The sequence below is a fragment of the Saimiri boliviensis genome, chromosome 1 (genome assembly GCF_048565385.1).
Source record: "Saimiri boliviensis isolate mSaiBol1 chromosome 1, mSaiBol1.pri, whole genome shotgun sequence".
NCBI lineage: Eukaryota > Metazoa > Chordata > Mammalia > Primates > Cebidae > Saimiri > Saimiri boliviensis.
This window is the reverse complement of record NC_133449.1, coordinates 128,801,191-128,814,466: the sequence shown is the minus strand read 5'-3', so window position 1 is coordinate 128,814,466 and position 13,276 is coordinate 128,801,191. Positions and strand designations below refer to the sequence as shown.

At 38.7% G+C, this 13,276-nt stretch overlaps 1 protein-coding gene across 4 annotated transcripts in view; it reads right to left on the bottom strand.

Annotated features, from left to right (window-relative positions):
- Positions 1–2,244: 2,244 nt before the first annotated feature.
- The window catches only part of MRPL30 (mitochondrial ribosomal protein L30), a 42,918-nt gene continuing 31,886 nt past the window's right edge, over positions 2,245–13,276 (bottom strand). For all 4 annotated transcript variants that reach the window (XM_074404022.1, XM_039475610.2, XM_039475606.2 and 1 more), the window contains exons 2-6: positions 11,034–11,111; positions 9,598–9,678; positions 4,706–4,852; positions 4,417–4,490; positions 2,245–3,791 (exon numbers count right to left, since the gene is read on the bottom strand). In XM_074404022.1, the coding sequence (XP_074260123.1) occupies positions 3,659–3,791; positions 4,417–4,490; positions 4,706–4,852; positions 9,598–9,678; positions 11,034–11,111 (513 nt within the window). In that variant the 3' untranslated portion in view covers positions 2,245–3,658. The remainder of the gene's footprint in view (positions 3,792–4,416; positions 4,491–4,705; positions 4,853–9,597; positions 9,679–11,033; positions 11,112–13,276) is intronic.

Here is a 13,276-nt window from a genome sequence, read left to right as displayed (position 1 = left end):
TCAAAGTATGGAAAGGAAGGAAGGGATATTACCTATGTTAAGTAAAACTATCTCATTTTGAGAAAAACAAGACAATTTCCCTTTCTTTGCTTTTTAAGGTACCTCCCAAAGAAGCAATCTTGTTCATGTCAAAACTCCCTAAAATGGCCTGTGCAACTCCAAACTGTCCTTGGTGAAATTTTGCCAGTTGGATAATAGGCATTCAAGTTTGCATTCTTATGAAAAAAAAAAAAAAATGAAGAAAACAGGCATTTGGGCTGAAACAGGTACAAGTTTAGATTGAGGAGAACCTAAGAGAATTGCAGTGGTCCTTAAGGGTAGTGTTTGGATAACTTGTATTGTTGGGCTTGACCAAAGGCCATGGTCACCACGAGATGCCAGGCAAAACCTCCTGAAAGAAGGCAGGTCACAATAAACAAAGCAATATTCAGAGACACAAAGTCAAGACTGAGGGACACACCCTTATAAGGTTTTGAAATGATGGTATGAGGCAAAGGAATGCCAATCTGAAGAAACTTTCTTAACTACAGTCACCATGATAAGCTCTAGGATCAATTATCAGGCTTGGCTGGCTGACTTGAAGGAGGCCTCCATGAGCCCTGCCTCCTGGTGGTCACACTTTGTGTAATTCCTCCCTTCCTTGAGTGTAGGTAGGAACTGCGACTTGTTCTTAATGCACGGAATGCAAAAAAAGTGATGTGAGATACATGATTGCATTTATTTGATTACTTCAGAGTGTAGTGCCCATCTTGCTAGTCTCTCTCCAATGCTGGTTTTGAAGAAGCAACTTGCCATGAATCCTACATGTAGGGGTCTGACCCACACACCCCGACCCAGCGATGAATGAACAATTCACTCAAACACAAATCTCCAGTGAAAGAGTGGGCTAGGGCCATCTGTGGCCACTCACTGATACTCCTGAGAGAGATAGCAGCCACAGCCCAACCAGGCATTTATTCAGTATACATTTAACAGCAGAGGCTGAGTCAACACACTTGTGGATACTAGTTAAAGGCCAGGTTCCGAGGCCTAAAGCAAACACCTTTTGTGGGTAATAAGCTTCTGCCAACCTCCAAGTAGGAGGCAGTGAATTGTGGATGGGCAAAGGTTGGTCTTAGGACAAGCCATTTAGATAAATTCCTTTGCGTTCTCCTGTTAACTGCCCTATGCTTCAAGTCTCAAGATAAAAGAACTAGCTGCTTTCGGCCCATTCTTTCCTGGTTTTACAAAACCTCCCGGTCTTCCAAGGTTTGCGATTATTCTATAATGTTTACAGTTTTGCCAACAACCCTGATCAATCCCCCATACCTACAGCCATAAGGAAATTCTGTCAACAACCTGAGAGTGCTTGGGAGTAGATCCTTTACCTGTCAAGGATATGATGCGCACCTGGCCTGGGCAGACATGTTTTCCAGCACTGAGATCCTAAGCAGACTTACCCAGCTAAAGCCATGCCCAGACTTCTGACCCACAGACATTGTGAGACAGTAAGTGTGTGTTGTTTTCAGCAGCTAAGTTTGTGGTAATTTGTTCTGCAGCAATAGAAAACTAATGCCACTGGCCTATGCCCATATTCTCACAAAAGACTTTTCTTCTTGTAGACAATTTCATTTCTAAATACTCAACGTTCAGATCCCCTCTTCTAGCTATGTGCTGTTGAGGTTAAAATGTTACTCAAACTTCGAGTAAAAATTGACCATGGTATTTTCCCCAATTTACACAATGTTAATATTAGCATAGTAAGGCCAGGTGTGGTGGCTCATACCTTTATTCCCAGCACTTTGGGAAGCTGAGGCAGGAGAATCATTTGAGATTAGGAGTGCTAGATCAGCATGGGCAACACAGCAAGACCTTGCCTCTACGAAAAAAAATTTTTTTAAGTACTGCCTGGGAGTGGTGGCACGCATCTGTAGTCCTAGCTACTCAGGAGCCTTAGGTGGGAGGATTACTTGAACCTAAGGTTACAGTGAGCTGTGATCATACCATTGCCCTGGAAGCCTGGGTGACAGAGTGAGACCCTGTCTCCAAAGGCAAAAAAAAGTAAGCACAGTAAAAGAGACGGCACTAAATTAGCAGAGGCTGCTTTTGTTTACACAGACATCTTCAACCCCACATAGGCAAGGACACCGTATATTGTGGCATACAGGTTTCTTTCCAACTAGACTGAGCTCTTAGAAGTTAGTGTCCTTTGGCTTTATATTCCCTCCAGGCCTTATACATGCTGGATATTCAATAACTATGGAATGAAAACCACAATTGCCTTTATTTATTAATGGGATCTGGTTTCACTGCGGGTACTACTTCCATTTTGATGCAATGATCAAAACCATTAAGATCTATGACAGGATGAATATTGGACAATAAGCATGACAATGTCATTGTTGCCAAGCCAAATTTTTTAAGAGGCAAAGGAAAGCAAAGGGTGACTAGAATGCAGAGGTTCTTCATCATCTTCTTCAATCAGCTGTCACAGGACTTCCCACTATTAAAACTCCCTTACAATTCTTACTTCTCCCCACCCCCAGGTATCTAAAATAAACAAAAAAGGAAATAAAATAATTCTCCCTGAGAGATTTCTGCCTCCTTTTTTCTTTTCAATAGTAACCTCAACTGTTGACAGAGGTTCCTTAGAATTCAAAGAACAATTCTGAAGCTGAAAACAGAATAGTCTGTTTTTGAATAAATCCTAATACATTTTTATTTCATACCCTTGTGCCATGAGGAAAAAATTTATATAGAGATGAATATGTTTTGTTCAGGCAGTGTGCAATAATAAAGTTTAGGCCAAATTAGATTTATCATTAGAAAATAAATGCTGGTTTTGGTATTAAATTTAGGGATAAAATGAACCCATATTCACATATGTACTTACAGACATTAAAGCACAAAACAGATAATCTAGCCGGCATCCAGTGTTTCTCAACTTTGGATGAATCTCTGTTCCCCAGAACAGACTGTAAGTTCCAAAAGGTGGGGACCATGTTTTGGTCAGCTTTGCATTTCTCTAACACATAGCACAGTGTTCATGTAAAGAGTCACTCACAGAAAGTGTTGAATTCTCTTAAAAAAACAATTTTGACTGAGTACAGTGGCTCATGCCTGCAATCCCAGCACTTTGGGAGGCTGAGGCAGGAGGATGGCTTGAACTCAGAAGTTTGAGACCAGCTTGGGCAACGCAATGAGTCTCTATCTTTAAAAAAGCTTTTAAAAATTAGCTGGGTGTGGTGGCACACTGCCTGTAGTCCCAGCTACTCTGGAGGCTGAGGTGGGAGGATCACTTGAGCCTGGGAGGTCGAGGTTGCAGTGAACTGAAATCATGCCACTGTATTCCAGTTTGGGTGATAGAGCAAGACCCTGTCTCAAAAACAACAGCACCACAATTTTTATAAAATAGTTAATAACACTTGCTAAGGTGGCAGTAGACCCGAAGCTAGATGTTCAAACAATGCCATTCTTACCAGTTTTGGAGTGAAAAAGTGAAAGGGAAAGGACAGAGATTCAACCAAATTACACTAAAATCTTCAAGTCTGTAGTAAAAAAGAATTGTAGCAGGTTTAGTCAGTGAAAACAGTTTTTAAAACATATTTTAATGAAAAGACTTTCTCACTATCTTTCAATAAAAACAATTTGGATTTTACAACTGGAAGCTGCTTGGTCACTAGGCCTCATCTGCTTTCTGCTCCACAGGTTTCAGATGCCACTGCACTACTAATTCCCCAGTGCTTTTGAGGCACGTGTTAGACATGTTCTCCTCTGTTGGAAGTCCTTGTGGCAACCTCAAGGGCTTGATTCTGTGACACAAGAAAATGTCTTTAGATAGTAGGAATAAGTTCTAGTGTGCTGTACCCTACAAGGTAACTACGGTTAACAATAACACATAGTTTCAAATAGCTAGGAGGAGGACATTGAATGCTTCCAACACGAAGAAATGATAAATGCCTGAGACAATGGATATACCAATTACCCTGATTGGAACACTGTATTATATATTGAAACGTCACTATGCACCCCATAAATATGTAAGATTATTACCTGTCAATTAAAAAAACAAAATTTTAGTCTTTAAAGAAGTTTTTGGCCGGGAATCTCAGCACTTTGGGATGCCAAGGTGGGCGGATCACCTGAGGTCAGGAGTTTGAGACCAGCCTGACCAACATGGTGAAACCCCGTCTCTACTAAAAATACAAAAAATTAGCTGGGCATGGTGGCAGGGGCCTGTAATCCCAGCTAGTCGGGAGGCTGAGGCAGGAGAATCACTTGAACCCAAGAGGCAGAGGTTGCAGTGAGCTGAGATCACACCACTGCACTCCAGCCTCGGCAATAGAGCAACACTCTGTCTCAAAAAAAAAAAAAAAAAAAAAAAAAGAATTACACTAGGCAATACATTTTAAAAACAGCTAAGAAGAAACAACAAACCTTATCAAATGCTTAACCACTTTCAATTTTGCATTCACTGAAGGGATATTCTTGTGAACTTGAGGGGTATGTGCCTGTGAACAACAACAACAAATCAATGTTATAAATCAACGTGAAAAGCAGATAGTTCCATGTTTCAGTAAAATGTTAAACTGAAGGCTCATTCTAAGTCAAATTTATAAATATGTTACCCTAAGTAATATACAAGAAACAATATCTTAAAGTTTTAAAAGTATAAAATTTAAAGCAAATGTAAACAACATTAAAGATGATTAAAATAATTGCATACTTTTTCTAATTTAAGCATCTTTATTGTATCTTTTTCCCAATATGGACGTCTTCTTGTACTTTTTATTCTGGTAACAATATGCAGTTTATGAGGGTTCTGTGGATCCCCACCATATTTTTCATGATCTTCAGGTGAGGCCTGAAACACCTAGAAAGGAAGAATTATAAATGGTGAATTTTCAACTTACACAGTTTCTGTGTACCTCCCATTTTTTCTTAAAAGACACATACACATACACAACTACATAATTATCTCATCCTTAATCATTATGTAATCCTCAACCTCAAATAGAACATTTCTATCAGTTTGATTACTCAGATAGATGGAGTTTAACCTGTAGAACAGAGCAGGGGCAACCAGATGACATTAAATAAAGTAAACGCCAGGAGAATCTATAAGCACTGCTGTGAGGTGGGCACTGGGCTACATTCTCTTCCCTCCCTATTCTCAGGTGAAGGGCTGACTGTCAAATGGGAGAACAAACATGTAAGATAAAAATGAAAATAAAACATAAGTATTTTAAAAAGAATCTACAAAGTATTATGAGAATACAAATGACTAATGAACTCTGCCTATGATGTATCAGAAACAGTGCCACAGAGCTAATATTTGAATTAATTATCTAAGAATCAAAAGGTTCTAAGAAGCTATCCCACAGAAACACTCCTCTAAGTACACAAAATGTACCAAATAAGGATGTGTATTCTAACACTATTTGTAATACTCAAAAATTTAAAGGCAACCTATGCTCCTCACTAGGATAATTACATTATGGTGCCTCCATTCTAAATAAAATGATTAATAATAGAACTAAGTAAAATGATGCAAATACACAAATTTTTTTTTTTTTTTTTGACATGGAGTATCATTCTATGGCACGGGCTGGAGTGCAATGGTGCAATCTCGGCTCACTGCAACCTCTGCCCCCCAGGTTCAAGTGATTCTCTTGCCTCAGCCTCTGGAGTAGCTGGGATTACAGGCACACGCCACCATGCCCAGCTAATTTTTGTATTTTTAGTACAGATGGGATTTCACCATGTTGGCCAGGCTGGTCTCACACTCCTAACCTCAAGTGATCCACCTGCCTTGGCCTCCCAAAGTGCTGGGATTACAGGCGTGAGCCACCACACCTGGTGCAAATATACAAGTTCTTTTTTTTTTTTTTTTTTTTTGAGACGGAGTTTCGCTGTTGTTACCCAGGCTGGAGTGCAATGGCGCGATCTTGGCTCACCGCAACCTCCGCCTCCTGGGTTCAGGCAATTCTCCTGCCTCAGCCTCCTGAGTAGCTGGGATTACAGGCACGCACCACCACGCCCAGCTAGTTTTTTGTATTTTTAGTAGAGACGGGGTTTCACCATGTTGACCAGGATGGTCTCGATCTCTCGACCTCGTGATCCACCAGCCTCGGCCTCCCAAAGTGCTGGGATTACAGGCTTGAGCCACCGCGCCCGGCCGCAAATATACAAATTCTAATGTATCCTATAGGATACAATATTACCATTAAAATGAATGAGGTTTTATTATCTTTGCAGGTCCTCACATTGAATGATGGCCATAATATATTCTTAGGCAAAAAAACAAAAAGAAATGTCCACACAATTATGTGTTGTAAGATGCTATGTTCATCTGTACAAAATATGCAACTGTGCATATGTAATATATTCTATAAATACTGTTTCTAAGACTCATATATATATAAAGGTCTCAAAGACATTAGATCAAGAGTCACACATCTGAGGAATCAAACTGAGAAAAAAAATCGACCCCCCAAAAGATGGTATTTTTAATAAAAAAGAATATTATTCAAAGATTAAAAATAGTATTGTAGAAATGTATACAGTGTAAAAGTGTTCCTATTTCTCCACAGGCTCACCAGTATCTATTGTTTCTTAACTTCTTAATAATCATCATTCTGACTGGCATGAGATGGTATCTCATTGTGGTTTTGATTTGCATTTCTCTAATGATCAGTGATAATGAGCTCTTTTTTCATGTTTCTTGGCCACATAAATGTCTTCTTTTGAGAAGTGTCTGTTCATATCCTTTGCTCACTTTTTGATAGGGTTGTTTTTTCTAGTAAATTTGTTTAAGTTCCTTGTAGATTCTGGATATCAGACCTTTATCAGATGAGTAGACCGCAAAACTTTTCTCCCATTCTGTAGGTTGCCTGTTTGCTCTGATGCTAGTTTCTTTTGCAGTGCAGAAGCTCTTTAGTTTAAGCAGATCCCATTTGTCAATTTTGGCTTTTGTTGCAATTGCTTTTGGTGTTTTAGTCATGAAGTCTTTGCCCATGCCTATATCCTGAACGGTATTGCCTATGTTTTCTTCTAAGGTTTTCATCGTTTTACACTGTTGGTGGGAATGTACATTAGTTTTGCTTGTTTATATTTTTCTAGGGATTTTGAAGAGATTAGGATGAGAAGGATGGTGGAGATCGGAGGAAGGGGTAAGTGCATTAAAGAATGGTGAGACTATTTAAAGGAACGTATGAAGGAACACAAGATATTTTGGAAAAGCAAGTGGTTCAGGGTGGCTAATAGAGAAAAGAGCATGAAAAGTCACAGGGGAATCAAGTTAAGCTATTCACAACTATGTTGAGCCTTTACAATGACTTGAAAAATAAAAATATTTCATTATTTTGTTTTGAGACAGGGTCTCACTGTGTTGCCCAGGTTGGAGTGTACCAATGTGACCATGGCTCACTACAGCCTTGACCTCTTGGGCTAAAGTGATCCTCTCATCTCAGACCCCCGAGTAGTTGGGACTACAGACATGCACCACCACACCTAGTTTATTTTTAATTTTTTTTTTGTAGATATGGAGTCATACTATGCTGCCCAGGCTGGTCCTGAATTCCTGGACTCAAACGATCCTCCAGCCCCAGCCTCCTAAAGTGCTAGCAATACAGGCATGAGCCATTGTACCTGGATGAGATTTCTGATAAAAGAACACCAATCACATTAAAGGTATCAAAGTAGTCAATGGTAATACTGTTTTATCTTTTAAGGAAATCAATGGAGAATGATAGTCCCCAAGAGCTAGGGAGAGGGGAAAATGGGGATCTCGCTCCATTGGCCAGGCTGGAGTGCAGCGGCACAATTATAGGTCACTGCAGCTTTAACCACCTGACATTAAGCAGTCCTCCCCACTCAGCCTCCTGAGTAGCTAGGACTACAGGTGTGTACCACAACACCCATCTAATTTTTTTTTTTTAGACTGAGTCTCCCTGTGTTCTCTAGGTTGGCAATTATTACTTAGCAGATATAGAGTTTCAGTTTTGCAAGACAAAAGTAGTTCTGGAGATGGCTGGTCGTGACGACAGTTGCACAGCAATGTCAATGTACTTAATGTCACTGAATAGTACACTTCAAAGTGGTTAAGATGGTAATTATTATATGTATATTTTACCACAATAAAAAATATTGGGAACGCCCTGTCCAAAACAAATAAACAAAAAACGGGCTTTACAAAGCTAAACATAGTCTTTACCATACAATCCAGCAATTGTGCTCTTAGGTATTTGCCCGATAAGTTAGAAATTTATATTCACACAAAAATCTATACATTAATGTTTATGGCAGCTTTGTTCATTACTGCCCAAAACTGGAAGCAATCAAGATGTTTTTCCATAGGTGAATGCAGAAATAAACTGTATGCCCATACAATGGGATATTATTGAGCAATAAAAATAAGCGAGCAAGCCACAAAAAGACATGGAGGAACCTTATAGGTATATTGCTAAGAGAAAGAAGCCAGTTTGAAAGGGCCATATATCATATGATTTCTGGAAAAGGTAAAACTATAGATATAGTAAAAAGATCAGTGGTGGCCAGAGGTTGGGAGTTGGGAGGATAAACAGGTGAAGCACAGGTGATACTTAGGGCAGTGAAACTATTCTGTATAATACTGTAATAGTGGATACATGACATTATCCATTTGTGAAAACCTACAGAATTTCACAACATAAAGAGTGAAAGCTAGTGTAAACTATGGTGTTTAGTTAATGTGTCCTGTTGGTTCATCAGTTGTGGGGGACACTGTGTATGCTGGGAGTAAGGAACATATAGGAACTCTCCATACTTCACAATCAATGTTTCTGCAAACCTAAACCTGCTCTAAGAAATAAAGTCTATTAATTAAAAAACAAACAAAAATAGGCAGGGGGCCTGTAATCCTAGTACTTTGGGAGGCCAAGCTGGGTGGATCACTTGAGATCAGGAGTTTAAGACCAGCCTGGACAACATGATGAAACCCCATCTCTACTAAAAATATGAAAATTAGCCAGGTGCCATGGCAAGGGCCTGTCGTCCCAGCTACTCACGAGGCTGAGGCACAATAATTGTTTGAACCCGGGAGATGGAGGTTGCAGTGAGCCGAGATTGCACCACTGCACTCCAGCCTGGGCAACAAAACAAGACCCTCTTTTAAAAAAATTTTCAACAAAAGTAAATGGAGGGCTTAGTATTATCTAAAAGAATAATAGGTGCACATAAATCAAACAGAAAAAGCTGAAAGATCCAAAGTAGCAATGATTAATACAGAAAGTGAAAATGAAGACTGACATAGTGAGAGCCTGAGTAGGAAGACCCACTGTTTCCTCAGGACAATGGTGAGGTACAAACACATATATACAAACCATAAGCAGTAATAAATAGATATAAATAACAAAAACCCACTACTGTGAAGGCCAGTGACACAAGTGACAGAACAATTTTATTTTTAATAATCACCATTTACATAAATCCCACTATGCTTTAAACTCTGTACCACCACCTACATCCACATATCATTTAATGTAACATCTTTCAATATTATGAAAATAGGTACCACTTAAAACGTATTTTTTTTAAAACAATGCTAACATTAAAAACAACAAAAATCTCCGTTCTTACTTTATCTGGAATTCTTGATTTGGTGAATTTGTGACGAATCCAATCTGTACAAATAAGAGACTCCACACCTTTTGTCACGGTCTAAAATATGATATAAATCATTTGTTTTTTAACAATTCTGTCTAGTACAGAAATCCATACCCACCAATCTTTAGGTAGCAGAAATCTGTTCCAACCTACCTTATAATTATTAAAGGTATATCACAGCTCCCCAGCTAAGTGAATGCATCCCATCTAAGCACTAACATAATATAAAGCTAAAGGCATATAAATTTAGACTTTTAGAGCATGAATTGGTAACTGTTTTCTGTAAAGGACCAGATAGTAAATATTTCCAGCTCTAAAGCTATGTAGCCTCCATTGCCAAAACTCAGCTTGGCCATTATAGAGTAAAAGCAGTCAGACAATATGCAATCAGGTGTGGCTATTTTTCAATAAAATTGTATTTACAAAAAATAGGTGGCAGGCTGAATTTGACCTAGAGGCCATAGTTTATCAACTCTTGCTCTAGACAATGTGCAATAATTCACATTTAACAAGACAATATAAAAGAAATCCAAAATGAGTTTCTAGTTTCCTTTCTAGTCCTAACAATGTCATCACTCCCAGTTCCCATCTCTTGTTCCTGCTCTACATTCCTCCAGTCCCATTTCTCTCAGGTTACTGAAGAAGAAGGATTCACTGCCAACCTTTCATACCAGGATACTGCTCTAGGAATGGGCAACAGTCATTCCCCTCATTCCCTCCCAGCCTTTCCTGCATTGCAGAGGTGGTATAAACCGCTAGAAGAGAGGCACTGGGCTGAGTTCTGCTGCCTACTAGCTGTGAGACATGAGACACTTACCCTCTCAGAGGGTCAGTTTCCTCAGCTCTAAAAAGTAATAATCTTGACCTCACAGGATTAATCTGAGGTTAAGGTAATATATATAAAGCCCCTTACATTATTGTCATCTACAGCCAGGAGCAGGTCTATAGGCGCATCTACGGTCTGGCCCTTATGAGTAGATTAGACTGCACCAGTGCACTTTCTAAAAGCAAGTGTAGAAGGAGATACATGAAAATACTAACACTAATGGTCTCTTAGAGATTATTTATCTTCCTTCTGATTTTCTATAATTTTCTAACATTTTATTATTGAAAATGCATTCCTTCCATAATTGAAGGGAAGAAAACCTAAAACTTTAAGATAGGCCAAGGGGAATCAATGATAGCCATTTTTTATTGGCAGCTTTTCCAGAAAAAGATCTTTTTTGATTCTAGATCTTTAGGGATAAAACAGCAGATAAACCATAAATAAGCAAGATTTACTTCCAACATGTCAAAAATTTCAAAAAAGAACTGGTAAAAGAACTTAACTTGCCTATACGTTTTGTAATGACAAAGAAAAAAATTCATAAGGGGTAGAAAAAGAAGAAGTCGTCAAAAGAAATACTTACCTGTAGTCTGCCTGGGGGCCTCTGAGCAACTAAACGCAAAATCCCAGCCATAAGTGTAGTGATTGCTCTCTTTAGAGGCTGCGAGAAGTAAGAAGCAGACCCATCAGTCTTGGAAATGAACAGGTTTCCCCTTCTCTAGTAATAAAAAACTAAGCAGCAAATTAATTGTAAACGTGACTGAAGTTTAACAGTAAATTAATAATGCCCTTATTTTAATAAGGGCAAGAATTGATTTAGAAATAATGTTTCATTCGACCACAGGTAGTAATTATACCCAACATTAACCCATTTTCATCAAATGAGTCAGACCTGGATTGATTCCACAAAACTGGGAAATGAGAATTTACTATCATTTAAAGTATCTTCTTCAACAATGAAGCCAGATAAAGAATGCCTTGTTATAGAATCACAGAAAATTAAAGACCTAGAAAGGACTGAAGAAATCCCAACTCCTATAATTAGAACTGACTGCCCATACCCTTAACTTTATGAATGAGGATCATGAATTCCAGAAAGTTCAATAATTTATGTAAGAGCATCCAGTTATCAACAGAGTAAGTAGTCTAGAACCCCATTCTCCTAATTCCTAGGCAAGTGCATTTTCACTAAATCATAACACGTTTCTGTTAAAAAATAGAACTTTTTTGCTTATTTGTATTTTTTTAAACTATTTTCAATGCACATGCATTGCATCTAAAACCTAGAAAGGTCATATTTATTTAATTAGACATGAAAAAACTATAGCCTTCTATACTGTCTTATACTGAAAGCAGAAAGATTAAGTTCATGAACTACATGTATATCTCAGACAGGTTAATTAATTTGTGTTACAACTTTTCCCTCAGAAAAGAGAAAATACCTGTCTTGCAGCTGAGTTATTCTACAAAGCACCTAAAACAGCACCTGGCATGTGGGAAGCCCTTAATAAATGGTAACTTTATTATGAAATTATTACAAAGCTAATAAGAATACTCTTAACACTGCGGTCCCCAACCTTTTTGGCAATGGACCAGTTTTGTGGAAGACAATTTTTCCATGAATAGGGAGGGGTGGTGGGGAAGGATTCAGGATGAAACTGTTCCACCTCAGATCATCAGGCATTAGATTCTCAAAAGCAGCAGGCAACCTGATCCCTTGCATGCATAGTACACAATAGCATTCATGTTCCTATGAGAATCTAATGCTGCACTGCTCTGACAAGAGGCAGAGCTCAGGTGGTAATGCTCACTCAACCTCAGCTTGCTGGCTGCTGTGCCACCTGGTTCCTAATGGGCCACCAAGTGGTCTGGGTCTGAGGCCTGGGGGTTTGGAGACTTCTGCTCTAACACATTAAAATAGGTTAAGTGTTGTAATTCAGTGTCCCGCAGATTCTAGCTCATTCAAGTTCTGCAAGTCTTTCCTGTGATGTGGAAAAGCAATGGGAACTCTGAGAATCAATGCAAGATGTCTCCTGTAAAGAGCCAGACCTCAGAAACATTCCTCAGCAACTGAACCTATCTAATGCTAAATTATTTTACCATACTTCCTCCTCTCAAGGTTAGCATTATGTATTAATCCAACTTATTTAGCTTCACACTCTAAAAAATCTTTTTTATCACTTAAGTCTCAACAAAATCCTAACTGAACTTCTGCTTTTATCCCAATTCCCCTAATATCTCTTTTGTATATCAGCAGTAAATCATCTTATTAAATCTTAGATTATGTCATTCTGCTCAAAAAATCTTCCAGAGAGCCAGGATTCTCACTGTTGAAGTGGGAGGTTACACATAAGGAAAAGGGAAAGGATACAGAGATCCTTATATACTAGATTGGCATTGGAACTCATGTTTAGCTTAATATAGATATTGAGGAGTATAGGAATAATTATAGATATGCATGTATATATGGGCTAGTTCTGTTAGCTGACAGGATGTAAAGCAATAGCAGTTAGTAGCAATGAGCACACCCAGAGCCAGATCTGTAATCTGGCTCAAATCTCACCTTTTCAATGAGGTTTACCCAGGTCACTTCGTTTAACATTTTCACCCACACCCCAACTGTCAACACTCCTAATTCCATCTTACTTTTCTTTCTATTGTGTTTATCTTCTAACCTAACTTAATTATCTGCTAGGTTTGTTGTTTAGTGCATGTCCATTCAATAGCATGCTAATTCCATAGGACAAGCGTTTTTAGATCCTGTTGTTTTTGGTCTGTTATATTCACAGAAGTATCCCAAGCATCTACATAAAGCGGTGTCTACCC